The sequence below is a fragment of the Hyperolius riggenbachi genome, chromosome 4 (genome assembly GCF_040937935.1).
Source record: "Hyperolius riggenbachi isolate aHypRig1 chromosome 4, aHypRig1.pri, whole genome shotgun sequence".
Lineage (NCBI taxonomy): Eukaryota > Metazoa > Chordata > Amphibia > Anura > Hyperoliidae > Hyperolius > Hyperolius riggenbachi.
The window spans coordinates 39,274,107-39,287,268 of NC_090649.1; the positions used below are offsets into that span (position 1 = coordinate 39,274,107).

Sequence of the window (13,162 nt, forward strand, 5' to 3'; positions counted from 1 at the left end):
AGTTAGGAAGATGCCTTACATTCTGTCTCTGAATGCTAGCGATGATTGTACTGAAATGGCCTGGCGGAGGTGCGGTTAATGGAGCAGGAGGAATTGCGTTAGGAACCAGCCAGCGACGTTCCTCTCTGGATGTAATTATTGGGATCTCACAGCTGACTGAAGTGCTGCCATTGGGACGGTCTGATGCTCACAACTCATCACATTACACAGCAGTCACCTCAATACAAAGTCTGTATCACCGCCAAGAGTGGATCAAACAGACTTAGGAAAATTGAATACTCACCTTACAGGTAATTTTCCTTTCCTGGTGCTCTCCATGTCAGCATACTAATGGGCAAAGACCCGCCTCCTTTGCCCCAGTAGGATGTCCAAAGATGTTAAAAGACTATCCCTCCCCCATACTGCCATTCTAGTTAACAAGTACGAGCCGACAGTATAGGGTGGGAACGTATGCTGACATGGAGAGCACCAGGAAAGGAAAATTACCTGTAAGGTGAGTATTCAATTTTCCTAATTCCCTGGTGTCTCCATGTCAGCATACTAATGGGCCAATAACTAGACAATAACAAGGGTGGGAGATGCAATAACAACAACAAAATTTAATTAACAGAATGTCAACATTACATAAATCATATTGCAGAGCTGACAGTGGAGGAAATAACTTTCTTTCCAAATTCCACAGTAGACAATAGTGCAGGGTCTACACTATAATGTTTCAAAAAGGTGTGCCCAGAGGCCCAGTTAGCTGCTCTGCATACTGTGGTCAACTCGACCTTACCTAACGTTGCCCACGAGGAAGACAGACTTCTCGTTGAATGGGCCAATATTTCCTGCGGAGGCTCAAGACCATTGGTTTTGTAAGCCTTTTGGATTAGAGTGACAATCCACCTCGCTATGGTTCTTGTAGTAGCGGGTTTTCCTTTCCTATAACCGTTAGGAATTACAAACAATCTATCTGAGTCTCGAATCGAGTTAGTTGCTTCTAAATAAGCCTTGACTGTAGAAGGAATGTCCAATGGATGCAGTTTTGAGACATCATCCTGTAATCTGAAACTTGGTAGTGTCCATTCCTGATTAAGATGAAAAACTGACGTTACTTTTGGCAAAAAAGCTTGGACGGGATGGAGTACTAGTCTATCCTCATAAAAGATCAAGTAAGGCTCTGAATGCCCCAAAGCCTGCAACTCTGACACCCTTCTACCAGATGTGATTGCCACCAGAAATACTGTGATCAAAGTTCGATCATAAAGGCTTAACTCCGTTTGTTTAGATAGGGCTTTCTCAATGTAGTCCAGGACTAACGGAAGTTCCCATTTAGGGAACTTTGGTTTTAACGGAGGCCGGAGTTTAATTGTTGCTTTAAAGAATTGCTTTACCAGAGTATTGGAGGACCAGGATATTCCAGATATTGATGAAATGGCCGAGACCTGCCTCTTCAGTGTGGAATAGGCTAAGCCCATATGAAGACCTTCCTGAAGAAAAGATAACAAATTAACTACTGTAAACTCTGATGTAGGAAATCCTGACTTAGCAGCAAAGTCTGAAAAGGTCTTCCAAACTCTGTTGTAGGAGAGTGTTGTGGTTGGCTTTCTTGCTTTAGCTAAGGTTTCCGCCACCTCTGCAGAACAACCTATGTCTAACAACCTAAGCCTCTCAAATTCCATGCCATCAATCGGAGTCTTTGAGGATTTTGATGGCACATCGTTCCCTGTGAGAGTAGATCCGGCAAATCTGGAAGAGCTAGAGGATGTTGAGTGCTCAACTGAAGCAGTAGGGGAAACCACGGTCTCCTGGGCCAATATGGCAACACTGCCAGTACTGTCATTTTCTGAGTCATTAATTTCCTGAGAAATCTGAAGATTAACGGGATCGGTGGAAAAGCATATGCGAGATTGAAGCTCCAAGACTGGGAGAGAGCATCTGTCGCTAGAGCATTGGGGTCTCTGTACCTCGAGAAATATTTCTTCACTTTGTGGTTGGAATGAGAGGCAAAGAGATCGATCTCCGGACAACCCCATGTTTCGGAAATTGTTTGAAACACCAATGGATGTAGCGACCACTCGTTGTTGTTGAGTAGATTCCTTGACAGATAATCTGCTGTCGTATTTAATATTCCCGGAATATAAAGAGCCGAGAGATCCCCCAGACTCTCCTGCGCCATCTGCATTATCGGGCCAGTTTCCTTCATCAATGTCCTGCTGTGCGTTCCCCCTTGATTCTTTATATAGGATACTGCTGAGACATTGTCGATCCTCACCATCACTGATGTATTCTGTAAGACTGGAAGAAAATGTATCAAGGCTTGGAGGACAGCTCTTAGCTCTAGGACGTTTGAAACTATCCCTTGTGTTGGAAACTCCCAACAGCCTTGAGCGACTTGGTCTTGAAATACTGCCCCCCAACCTAAAGAACTGGCATCCGTTGTCAGAATATTCCAATTCTGTGGAAAGAGTGGACGACAATTTTTGAGGTTTGCCATGTTCCTCCACCATGAAAGGGAAGACCTGACTTTCGAGGAAAGTAGGATGTGCTGTGTTAACGATTCTTTGTTCCACTGTCTTAGAAATGACCACTGAAGAGGACGGAGATGCCAATGAGCCCACTTCACCATCGGTATCACTGAAGACATGAGCCCTAGGATCTGCATACATTTCCTGGCTGGAATCCAAGCTGCTAGTTCCAGATTTAGAACAGCTCGTTGAATTTTGTAAAGTTTGTCTGCTGGAAGTGATACTGTCCCTTTGACTGTGTCCAATTGAGCCCCCAGAAATATCATCCGACGAGTTGGTTGAAGCTGACTCTTGGGAAAATTTATCACCCAACCGAAAGCCTGCAGAGTATCTATCAGCACAGACCTGTCTCGAAGTAAGGCTTCCTTCGAAGAGGCCAACAGGAGAATATCGTCTAAATAATGAAGGACGCGTATTCCCTGTACCCTTACAACAGCAATTACCGATAACAGAACCTTGGAAAAAGTTCTCGGAGACGTCGATAGGCCGAACGGCAGGCAAACAAACTGAAGGTGCAACTCTCCTACTGCAAATCGAAGAAATTTGTGAAAATTGTGATGTATGGGTACATGGAAATACGCGTCCCTCAGGTCCACTGAACACATCCAGTCGCCCGGTTGAATTGATAGGAGTATAGTTTGAAGACTCTCCATTTTGAATCTCGGGGTGAAGATGAATCTGTTTAGGCTTTTTAAATCTAATACCGGCCTCAGCTTCCCAGTCTTTTTCTTTATTAAAAATAGAGGGGAATAGTATCCTGTACCTCTTTCGGAAGTTGGCACCTGCACGACTGCTTTCTGCCGCATTAGCTCTGTCACATAGTCTATTAGAATTAACAACTTTTCTCGAATGTTTGGTATCCTTGTCGAGATAAATCGATTTAGAGGCGGACTTCTTTTGAAGGACCACTTGTGACCTTCTAGCACTGTACTTAAGACCCATGGGTCCTGACAAGTCCCCGTCCAGATTTTCCCGAAATTCAAAAGCCTGGCACCAACCGGAAAATCTAGGACGGGCGTCCCATCAAAAAGGCTTAACTGCATTACTTGTGGCTGAAGATGTTCTGGCTTTTGTAGACCTTTGAAAGGTATTTTGGGGGCGTTGCCAGTTTTTACGGTACTCCCTTCCAGGGCGATAAGACTTTGACTCGGTAAACTTGCTTGCTAACTGCTTTCTGTATTGAGAGAATTTTTGTCTACTGAATCTTCTGTCCTGGGGCAACAGACCCGATTTGCCCCCTGTAACTCTTGAGATGGCCGCATCCATCTTGGGCCCGAATAAATTCTTTCCATCAAAAGGTATTTTCGACCAGGCCTGTTTCGATGTAGGATCTGCTGACCAGGGTTTCAGCCATAAATTTCTTTTCGCCATGACGGCATATAACATTGAACGACTGGCAGAGCGGACTATGTCCACACTGGCCTCACCCAAGAAGTCTGCCGATAATCTTAACTCATTTAAGCCAAACGTAACTTCATCCATCGATGCACCCCTTGCTATATCTCTTTGAACCTTGTCTATCCAAACTCTGTTAGCCTTTGCTACTGAGGTTAATGCAATAGCGGCCCGAGACGTTTCCCCTGAAGCTAAGTAGGATCTCTTCAGGTCCTGATCTATTTGCCGATCTAATACATCTTTAAAGGCCACAGCATCTTCTATCGGCAGGGTAACGTTCTTCACTATTCTCATTAATGATGCGTCTACAACAGGGCATGTCTGAATAAGTGCTTCATCCCGATCCTCCAAAGGATACATTTTTTGAAATTTATTCTTGAGAGAAGGTTTCTTGACTGTCTTCTCCCATTCTTCCAATATCACTTCCTTAATCTCCTCCATCAAAGGAAACGAAACTTTAGTTTTAGTCAGATGTTTGTAATATCGTCTTCTCTTGTTTTTTGGCGATGCCGCTTCATCCTGCCACTCTATTGCTGATCTTACACTTGAAATAAATGAAGGAACGAGGGAGAAATCAAAACATTCCATTTCTATATTCGAATCCTCATCTGAGCTATCATCTTGTGATGAGTTTCTGGAGGAACGAGTGTCTGGAGAGTGACGGCTTTGACTGTGCGACATCTCTGCCACCGTATCCTTTACCACCTGCTTTATTAGCGTGGACACTTCCCTATCCTCCCTAGCAATGTCCAGGTGGCACAACTCGCAAACCTTCTTGTGGGGTAAAGCAGGTCTACCACAAATCCAACATTGATTCTTTTCCATGACTGGTCCAAAGGAGGTAGAAGGAATCACTCGATGGTCCGAATCTTCTGTTGACGACTGCGATCTTCTATTATCATATTGTTGTAATTGCTTAAGAGCCGAGGAACTTGACGAGGATTTTGATGATGCTAAATTGGACGATTTAATATCCGTAGGATGATCCTGCCGAGAATGCTGAAGCTCCGGATCCTGACGTCGTTGGGAAGATGCAACTGACTGATCCGTAGTCCCAAACGAGGATCTATGGGAGGCTTCCTCTTTCTGCTGCTCCACCTGACGATCCTCCTTGTCGCGTCTGAAAAAAGAGGGTAATCCCCTTAATCTCAGACCAATTTGATGCTCTTTTCAAAAAAATAATTACTTACCACCCTTACCTTTTAGATTTTGATTCACCCCCTTTATGCTTTCCCATGGCAGCTGGAATAAAATCAAAAGGTTGCTTTAGTGAAAAATCTATGCTGTACCTATCATCATAAAAAACAAAAACTTTTATTATATTTTTTTTTTTTTTTTTTTTTTTTTTTATTTTAGTGTCAACCTACATAAAACCCACTTCTAATATATATCCCCTTATTTACCTAGCAGGCTAGCAGGAGCCAACAGCCTAGTCCGGAGCGCACTGGAGAAACGACCTTCCAGCAGCGCTGCCCGCTCCTACTGACTCTCTTATAGAAGAGTCGGCTGAATTCCTGCCTCCTCCTCTGAGATCCGGAATTTGCCCATAACAAAGATGGCGGAATTACAACTTCCGCCCCGGGCCCACAAAGGCAGCCGAAATCTCGCGCGCGCGCGCGAGAACACCGCCCAATCACCCGGAGAGCTCCGCATCAGCGTCCTCCGACACCAGCAGGAGCCCACAGGAGGCAAACAACCGACGTGTGTCCCGGTATCAGACCGACAGCCGAAGCGGGCGGCCATGCCAGACGAGAAGCACCCTAAGGTAACACGCTGCACAGACTATATACACACCTGAGCTACAGCAACCACAGCATGCCAGGGACCCACTGCATCCTTTAGATACATAGCGTGGCCGCAGGAGTTTGTATAAATGCCCCAGGGGGAGCCATAATCAATGGCTAGGGCTCTACTACTTTTAGGAGCCTTTAGCAACCTAAGTAGCAGACTACAGCAGGAGAGCCTGAACCTGCTGGTGCCGCAAAAAAAGAGCGGAGGTAAGGGACAAGTAGAACAACATCCATGGAATCCACTACTGGAGGCGAGGACGAAAAAAAGAATGGCAGTATGGGGGAGGGATAGTCTTTTAACATCTTTGGACATCCTACTGGGGCAAAGGAGGCGGGTCTTTGCCCATTAGTATGCTGACATGGAGACACCAGGGAAACAGGTCTATCCAGAGGGTATGTATTGCAGCACCGCTGTATCAGTGGGGCAACGGGTGGTACTGCTAAAGGTGAAATATTGGTCATTTAATTTAACGATTTTGTGCTATGCACAACTCAGTTCCTATACTAACCCTATCCTTCCACTTAAAAGTGCCTAACCCTAACTCTCCCCACCTAATCCCTAACCCCCTCCTACTAATTCCGCCTACATAATGGCTACCCCTAATGCCCCCTTTATGTGCTTAACCCTAATTCCCCACCTAGCACCTAACCTCTCCTACTAACTCCCCCTACTTAATGCCTAGCCCAACTCCCCACACCTTTATGTGCCTAACCCTAATCACCACCTAATGCCTAACCCCAACCCCACCACCTTCATGTGCCTAATCCTATCCCCCACCTAATGCCGAACCCTAACCCCTCACTTAACCCCCCCCCCCCCCCCAGCTAATGCCTAATCCCTCCACCTAATGCCTAACCCTAACCTCCCCTGTGCCTAAAAAGAAGACCCCCCACCTATTACCTAAGCTTAACCATTAAATTCCATGCAGTAGTCAATTGAAGACAGTCACATCAGGCGCCCAAATGATAGCCTGGGCAATTACTGAAAATGAAAGCCGACCAAGGGATCCAATGCACTTGATCTGCTATTCAAATGCCTAGCAAAAGGGGGAGCAGCCCACGGAGCAACAGGTGGGCCTATTGGGGTCCTCAGTTTCTATCCCTCCCTTTTTTCCCGATATAGAGGCCATCCTTCTAATGCAGAGCTTGTTGTGGCTATATTTGTTATAGTGGGAGGACTCCTGATGGCTGCCCTTACTGGAAATTCCTGGCAACAGGACTGGAGAGGGGTGGGCCAAGTCAAATTGCACACAGTTGTGTCAGACATGGGACATGTCGTCAAATGTCAATTCAATAAGGCTTCTTTCTTTTTTTGTTTTGTTTAACATGTTTAAAAAAAATTGTTTTTCCCCTAGTAGTATGCAGAAAGAATGCACTTGTTGAGCTTTTTTAAAACGCATCTACAAACACAGGGAACACTAAGAGCCCCAATAGTGTAATACGTACTGGATACGGTGGCAATAAATTCATATTGCTAGATACTCACAAGTCAGGGTCACCAGCAGGCAACCACTGTAAAGGCAGGTGGGGAGATTGTCCTGACCCCACTCAGGATTAAGAAGTCGCTCTCTGTAGACAGGAAAATAGGGTAGCAACCCTCCACCAAGGGTGGACTCCAAATTGTATATAATGAACAGAGGCACCGAAAGTATAAAATTAGATTAAATGAGCTTAAAAACCAACTTAATTGGCAAAAATGGAAGAGGAAGTGGTGGTCTTACCTCCCTCAAGCAGACACGACAACGACTGCGATTCAGACAGTCAAACATTTATTAGTAACTCCCAAAAAATTGCAACGCGTTTCGCAAGCTCAATCCCGCCTCATCAGGCAATACAGGGAGGAGTATCAAGCGATCTGCACAAGGATCCTTGTGCAGATCGCTTGATACTCACAGAGGCGCTTAACTTGAATCTTTGTGCAGATCGCTTGATACTCCTCCCTGTATTGCCTGATGAAGCGGGATTGAGCCTGCGAAACGCATTGCAATTTTTTGGGAGTTTCTAATAAATGTGTTTGTCTGAATCGCAGTCGTTGTCGTGTCTGCTTGAGGGAGGTAAGACCACCACCTCCTCCTTCATTTTTGCCAATTAAGTTGATTTTTAAGCTCATTTAATCTAATTTTATACTTTTGGCGCCCCTGTTCCTTATATACAGCATCTACAAACACATTCAAAAAGGGATAAAAATGCTTTTTATGTGGCCCATAGACTATGATTATGTGCATTTTTGTATGTGTTTTCAAAAAAAAAGCATGTGATTCAAATAGGTGTGACCCCTGCCTGAATGTGTGAACCAAACCATACAATACCGACAGAAAACTTGCAGGACTGAACCAAGCCATACAAAACTCATACAAAACTGATGCCAACTGTCAAAAACTGACAACACAGGACACAGGACTGACAACACTTTTTCTGTGTGAACGCAGCCTTAGGGCCCGTTTCCACTACAGTCAGTACAAGTACAAGTGGATGGGACTGTTTCCACTTGTGCGTTTCCCCGCACGTTTTTCTGTGTATTTAATAGAGAAATCGCATGCGTTTTTTGCCGCGATTTCGCATGCGATTTCGCATAGGTATTAATGTTAATTTACACAGGCAGTGACATGGTTAAATTCGCATACAGCCTTACCTATGCGAAATCGCGGCAAAAAACGCATGCGGAATCGCACCCGCATGCGATTTGCCTGCGGTGATTCGCCGGCGATTCCGCAACGCTATAGTGGAAACGGGCCCTAAGTGAATTGAGGCCATAGTCCCCTCTGCAGACATCATCTGAGACAGGGTGGGTCAATGAGATGCAAATCATTTTGAGATGATGCAGGATTATGCAAATTCTTTATGAAAATATAGGCAGCTTGAAAATAGAACAATCAAATTTTACCTCAGCAGGATTTGATTGGTTCGTTACAAGCTGCATGAATTTGCATAATGCTGCATCAACTCGAAATGATCTGCATCTCATTGACAATCCGTAATCTAATATATATCATCATTTGGGCTGCAATAAGGTGACAGTCCTTAGAAAAAGAATGTCTCTGCCCCTCCGCTCAGCAGTGGCCGGAGTTCTGCTTTAGCCTCAGTCAGTGTGACATTTTACTCCTGTCTATGGCTCTCCCATCCATAATGTCTCTGCCCCTCCGCTCAGCAGTGGCCGGAGTTCTGCTTTAACCTCAGTCAGTGTGACATTTTACTCCTGTCTATAGCTCTCCCATCCATAATGTGTCCGCCCCTCCGCTCAGCAGAGGCCGGAGCTCTGCTTTAGCCTCGGTCAGTGTGACATTTTACTCCTGTCTATGGCCCTCCCATCCATAATGTCTCCGCCCCTCCGCTCAGCAGAGGCCGGAGTTCTGCTTTAGCCTCTGTCAGTGTGACATATTACTCCTGTCTATGGCCCTCCCATCCATAATGTCTCTGCCCCTCCGCTCAGCAGTGGCCGGAGCTCTGCTTTAGCCTCAGTCAGTGTGACATTTTACTCCTGTCTATGGCTCTCCCATCCATAATGTGTCCGCCCCTCCGCTCAGCAGTGGCCGGAGCTCTGCTTTAACCTCAGTCAGTGTGACATTTTACTCCTGTCTATGGCTCTCCCATGCATAATGTGGCTGTCCCTCCGCTCAGCAGAGGCCGGAGTTCTGCTTTAACCTCAGTCAGTGTGACATTTTACTCCTGTCTATGGCCCTCCCATTTATAATGTGGCTGTCACAGGAAATGCCCTTTCATTTAAAGCATGTCTTAATTGAAGCAATAAGGTGGCCGGGCGTCCGGGACAGATGTGTGACAAGAGTAATAATTGACCCCCTGGGACCTGTTCATTAAAGCTGGGAAATCACTTTATTGCAGCGAGGAGAGGCTGACACCCAATAATTTATGTTAGAGAGGGTCTGCATAGCTGGGAGGCCATTTGTCAGCCCTCCGCTGGTTACAAGCAATGCTAATTTCATGAACTACAGAGTTAGAGATGTTCCATTACACTCTGCTACAATAACACTACAACTGCTCTTAAAGGGAACTGTGCTGAAAATAACATAATGGATAACATTGCTTCTTTTTTACAAGACATTTTAAATCAGGATGATACCATTTATTGGCTAACTAAAAATAAATTTTTATTTTTTACAATAATACTTTAAAATTATTTAGTGTTTCCCCATTCTAAAACCTTTTCTTACCCTGTTGTACAGTTGTAAATTTACCACAGGTGGAAACATATTTACTATCTTTCCTGCTGTAGAGGCATAGCTAAGGGGGAGCAAGAGAGGACATATGTCCCGGGCGCGGTGATTTAGGGGCGCTCAGCGGCTGCCAGCCACCGCTGGTGGTATATTTACCATAATGCACGGAATGAACAATTATCCTGTGCCCTCTTCCACACCACCAGAGAAACTAGATACAGCAGTGGAGTAGAGCATGCATGCCGGGAAGAAGCCCCATGCCGGGGAGAAGCCCCGCCCCTGCCTAAAAGAAGTCCACCCCCCCACCGGAGAAATTGAGCTGAGGAGAATGTGTGGCTGGCCAAGAGAGCCACCGAGAGTGTGGACAGTGCTGTTTACATGTTGTGAAGAAACGCGGAAAAGCCGCCGCAAGTGTTCAGGGTGAGGCGGCTGTTTCCGCGTCCAACATGGCGGCACAACGCGAAGAAACCGTCGCATGCCGCATGGGCAGAGCGGTGGAGTCCGCGTTGGATGCGGCGGTTTGTGCGCATAGTGATACCACTGACATGGTGGTTGGACGCGGGGAATCCGACGCTTGCTTGGAGAGCGGTGTGGCGGCCCCTGCGCCCGAATCAGCAGATACATTGCAAAACATGTCTGGTGTGGCTGGGACAGCTAGTCCACACAGGTTCAGAAGGACGCGCGCGCGCGCTGAGAGGCAGAGCTTATATGACAGCCAGAGAAGAGTCAGCTGACCAAGCTGGTCAGCTGACATTTTTACCATCCTCCATTGGTCCAGCACTTAGGGGTGGCGCTGGAGAGCGATATGGTATATATACTGGGAGCTGGTCATTTCTCTGGTGTCTGGCGTTGCGATCACTACGTGGTAGCACTCAGACCTTGTCTGTATCTGTGTTCTAGCATAGTTTCCAAAGGTGTTGACGGTCAAGGAACTCACACCTTAGCGTCAGGAATATTGAACTGTATTATTTGTTATGACCTTCTGCCTGCCTGACTATCCCTCTGAACTCTGATTCTGTACCTTGCTATTTCTGATATCCTGTTGCCAAACCCTGCCTGTTCTTTGGATTCCGTATCTGTCTCAAGTATCTGTACCTTATCTGTCTGTGTGTTAATGACCTGGCTTGCACGACCTCGAGAACTGGCCTTACTGTTAGAGGCAGTTCCCAGACCTGTTAGTGACACCCTCTCCTTGGTGTCACTCACGCTCTGTCCTTCCTACTCCCTGCCTAGGCTCCTCCCTAGGGAGAGTCTAGCTATACGGAAGGAACTTACTTCTGGGTAGAACTCGAAGTATTTCTGTTACACTAAACACTCACTTGTTACTCAGGTGTCCAGAGGTTAGTAGATATATCTGATTATCGGTGATACTGCAGATCATCAATAATCGGGTATATTCTGCATTCTCGGTGATACTGCAGATCACTGGTAATCAGACCCTCTCAGCGCTACACCGATCGTTACACGTGTGTAATGTAAAGCTAATGTGCATGAGGCGGCAATTAGTTCCGGATCAAAGGTCTTGACATGTGTACTAGGCAAGACCTGATAATGGAGTGTATAATGGGGGGGGGGGGGGGGCACAGAAGGTCAAGGAAGGGTATTACAAGCACTACTGGCCTAACCGAGGGATGCGGTGCTAAGCTGGTCTTTGTCCCTCGGTGCTGAAAACCCTAGCTACACCTCTGTACTGCTGTCTCTGTGAAATGTCTGTTTGCTGAGAGTTCCGAAGCCGGTGAAAATAATACCTGGCCTCCCAGAATGCTCTGGGAAAAGAACTGCGTATATCTAAACATCCTAGGCTGTGACATTGCTAGGAGGGCGGAGCACCATGCCAATGGACAGCAATACATAGCTATAGGAAGTGTTTCTGATGCTCAAACCAGGATATAAGGTATAATCTCATATATGCCACCACAGTGTCTCTTAATGTGCAGGAGGGGAATCATTTTATTGAGCACATAAAGATCAGGGCTGTGGAGGCGGTACAAAAATCTTCCGGCTCCAACTCCAACTCCGACTCCTCAGTTTTTGAAACCACGACTCCAACTCCAACTCTGGGTACCCAAAATTGCTCAGACTCCGACTCCTCGACTCCATCTCCTTAGTCTAATACTTAACAGGGCTGTGGATTTTGTACAAAAATCATCCAACTCCGACTCCGCAGTTTATGAAACCACGACTCCGACTCCGGGTACCCAAAATTGCCCCGACTCCGACTCCTCGACTCCGACTCCAACTCCGACTCCACAGCCCTGATAGAGATACAAGCCGATATAAAGAGAGTGGTTGTGATATGTCCTGGTTATCTTCCAATTCTTCCAAAGGTAACCACAAATTTTAAAGTTTACTCTGCATTAAGTACAAGGGGGAAGAGGGGCGCCCGGGTATCATAAAATTGGGTTAAAAAACAAATATAATAGAAAAAAGGTGAGGCAGCTTACCTCAATGAAGACAAATTCATATACCGGTAACTGACACAATACTTGTCATGCGTAAGACTTTGCACACACTAATATGATTCACCGCAGTTTTGTGAATATACCCTTTTGCCACTTTTATTAATATAGCGATTTATCGACCGGGATAAAAGTACCGTTTTTATTTTTGCAGCGATTAGCTGATCACCACAGCTATAAATAGATCCGGATTAACCTCAGGGTAGCCTATAGGAACAGATGTCCTGGCACCTTAGACTCTGCCCTCTATAAACCTACATGCCCCCACCAAACTGCACCGCAAATGTGCTGGCTGCCGCTGCTGTCACTTCTCTCTTACTTCCCTTGCCCGTCTTAGGCAGCTACAGGTGTCCCTTAGTCACAGGTAGCCGGAAGAATCCTCAATTTTAAGTAGCTAGAGATGCCCCAAAATATTAGGTAGCTACAGAAACCTCAGTATTAAGTAGCCGGAGGGCCCCCTGACTGAAGGGAGTCAGTGGAATGCTGAAAGTACTTTGCATAGGGAAGGAGGGAGGGAGGCGCTCAAGGAGGAGAGTGAGCCGCCTTTCCACCATCAGGCGCCTGTAGGCTAGTGCCTACAGTGCCATATGGTAAATACATCCCTGGCTATAAATAAGCTCCATATTCTTGTGCATTCCTAGTAATAAGTCTGTGTTGAGTCACTTCTAGGGATGATCAATGATAGGCAAATTTTTCTGAGTTGATGCAAATTTATGTAAATGTATATGCAAATATATCCAGCTTAAAAATAGTCCAATTAATTTAAATTTGGAAGTATTTGCATGCCATTGATCATCCGTAGTCACTTCATGTATAACTGAACAGATATAATTTAG

The 13,162-nt window shown here is 45.8% G+C and overlaps 2 protein-coding genes across 15 annotated transcripts in view; both read right to left on the minus strand.

Moving 5' to 3' along the window:
* OTOF (otoferlin) overlaps positions 1-13,162 on the minus strand; it is a 500,418-nt gene that overhangs the window by 469,191 nt on the left and 18,065 nt on the right. The gene's annotated exons all lie outside the window — the stretch shown is intronic.
* On the minus strand, positions 3,534-5,142 carry LOC137571049 (uncharacterized). The gene is made up of 2 exons (XM_068279735.1): positions 5,105-5,142; positions 3,534-5,025 (listed from the first exon to the last, which is right to left on the minus strand). The coding sequence occupies exons 1-2, from the start codon at positions 5,140-5,142 to the stop codon at positions 3,534-3,536; spliced, it is 1,530 nt and encodes a 509-aa protein (XP_068135836.1).

Bases quoted from the DNA above. Each gene is read 5' to 3' on its own strand.
- LOC137571049 (XM_068279735.1), bottom strand. From the start codon at position 5,142: ATGGGAAAGCATAAAGGGGGTGAATCAAAATCTAAAAG. The intron at 5,026-5,104 runs GTAAGGGTGGTA...CTCTTTTTTCAG, and splicing joins GGTGAATCAAAATCTAAAAG to ACGCGACAAGGAGGATCGTC.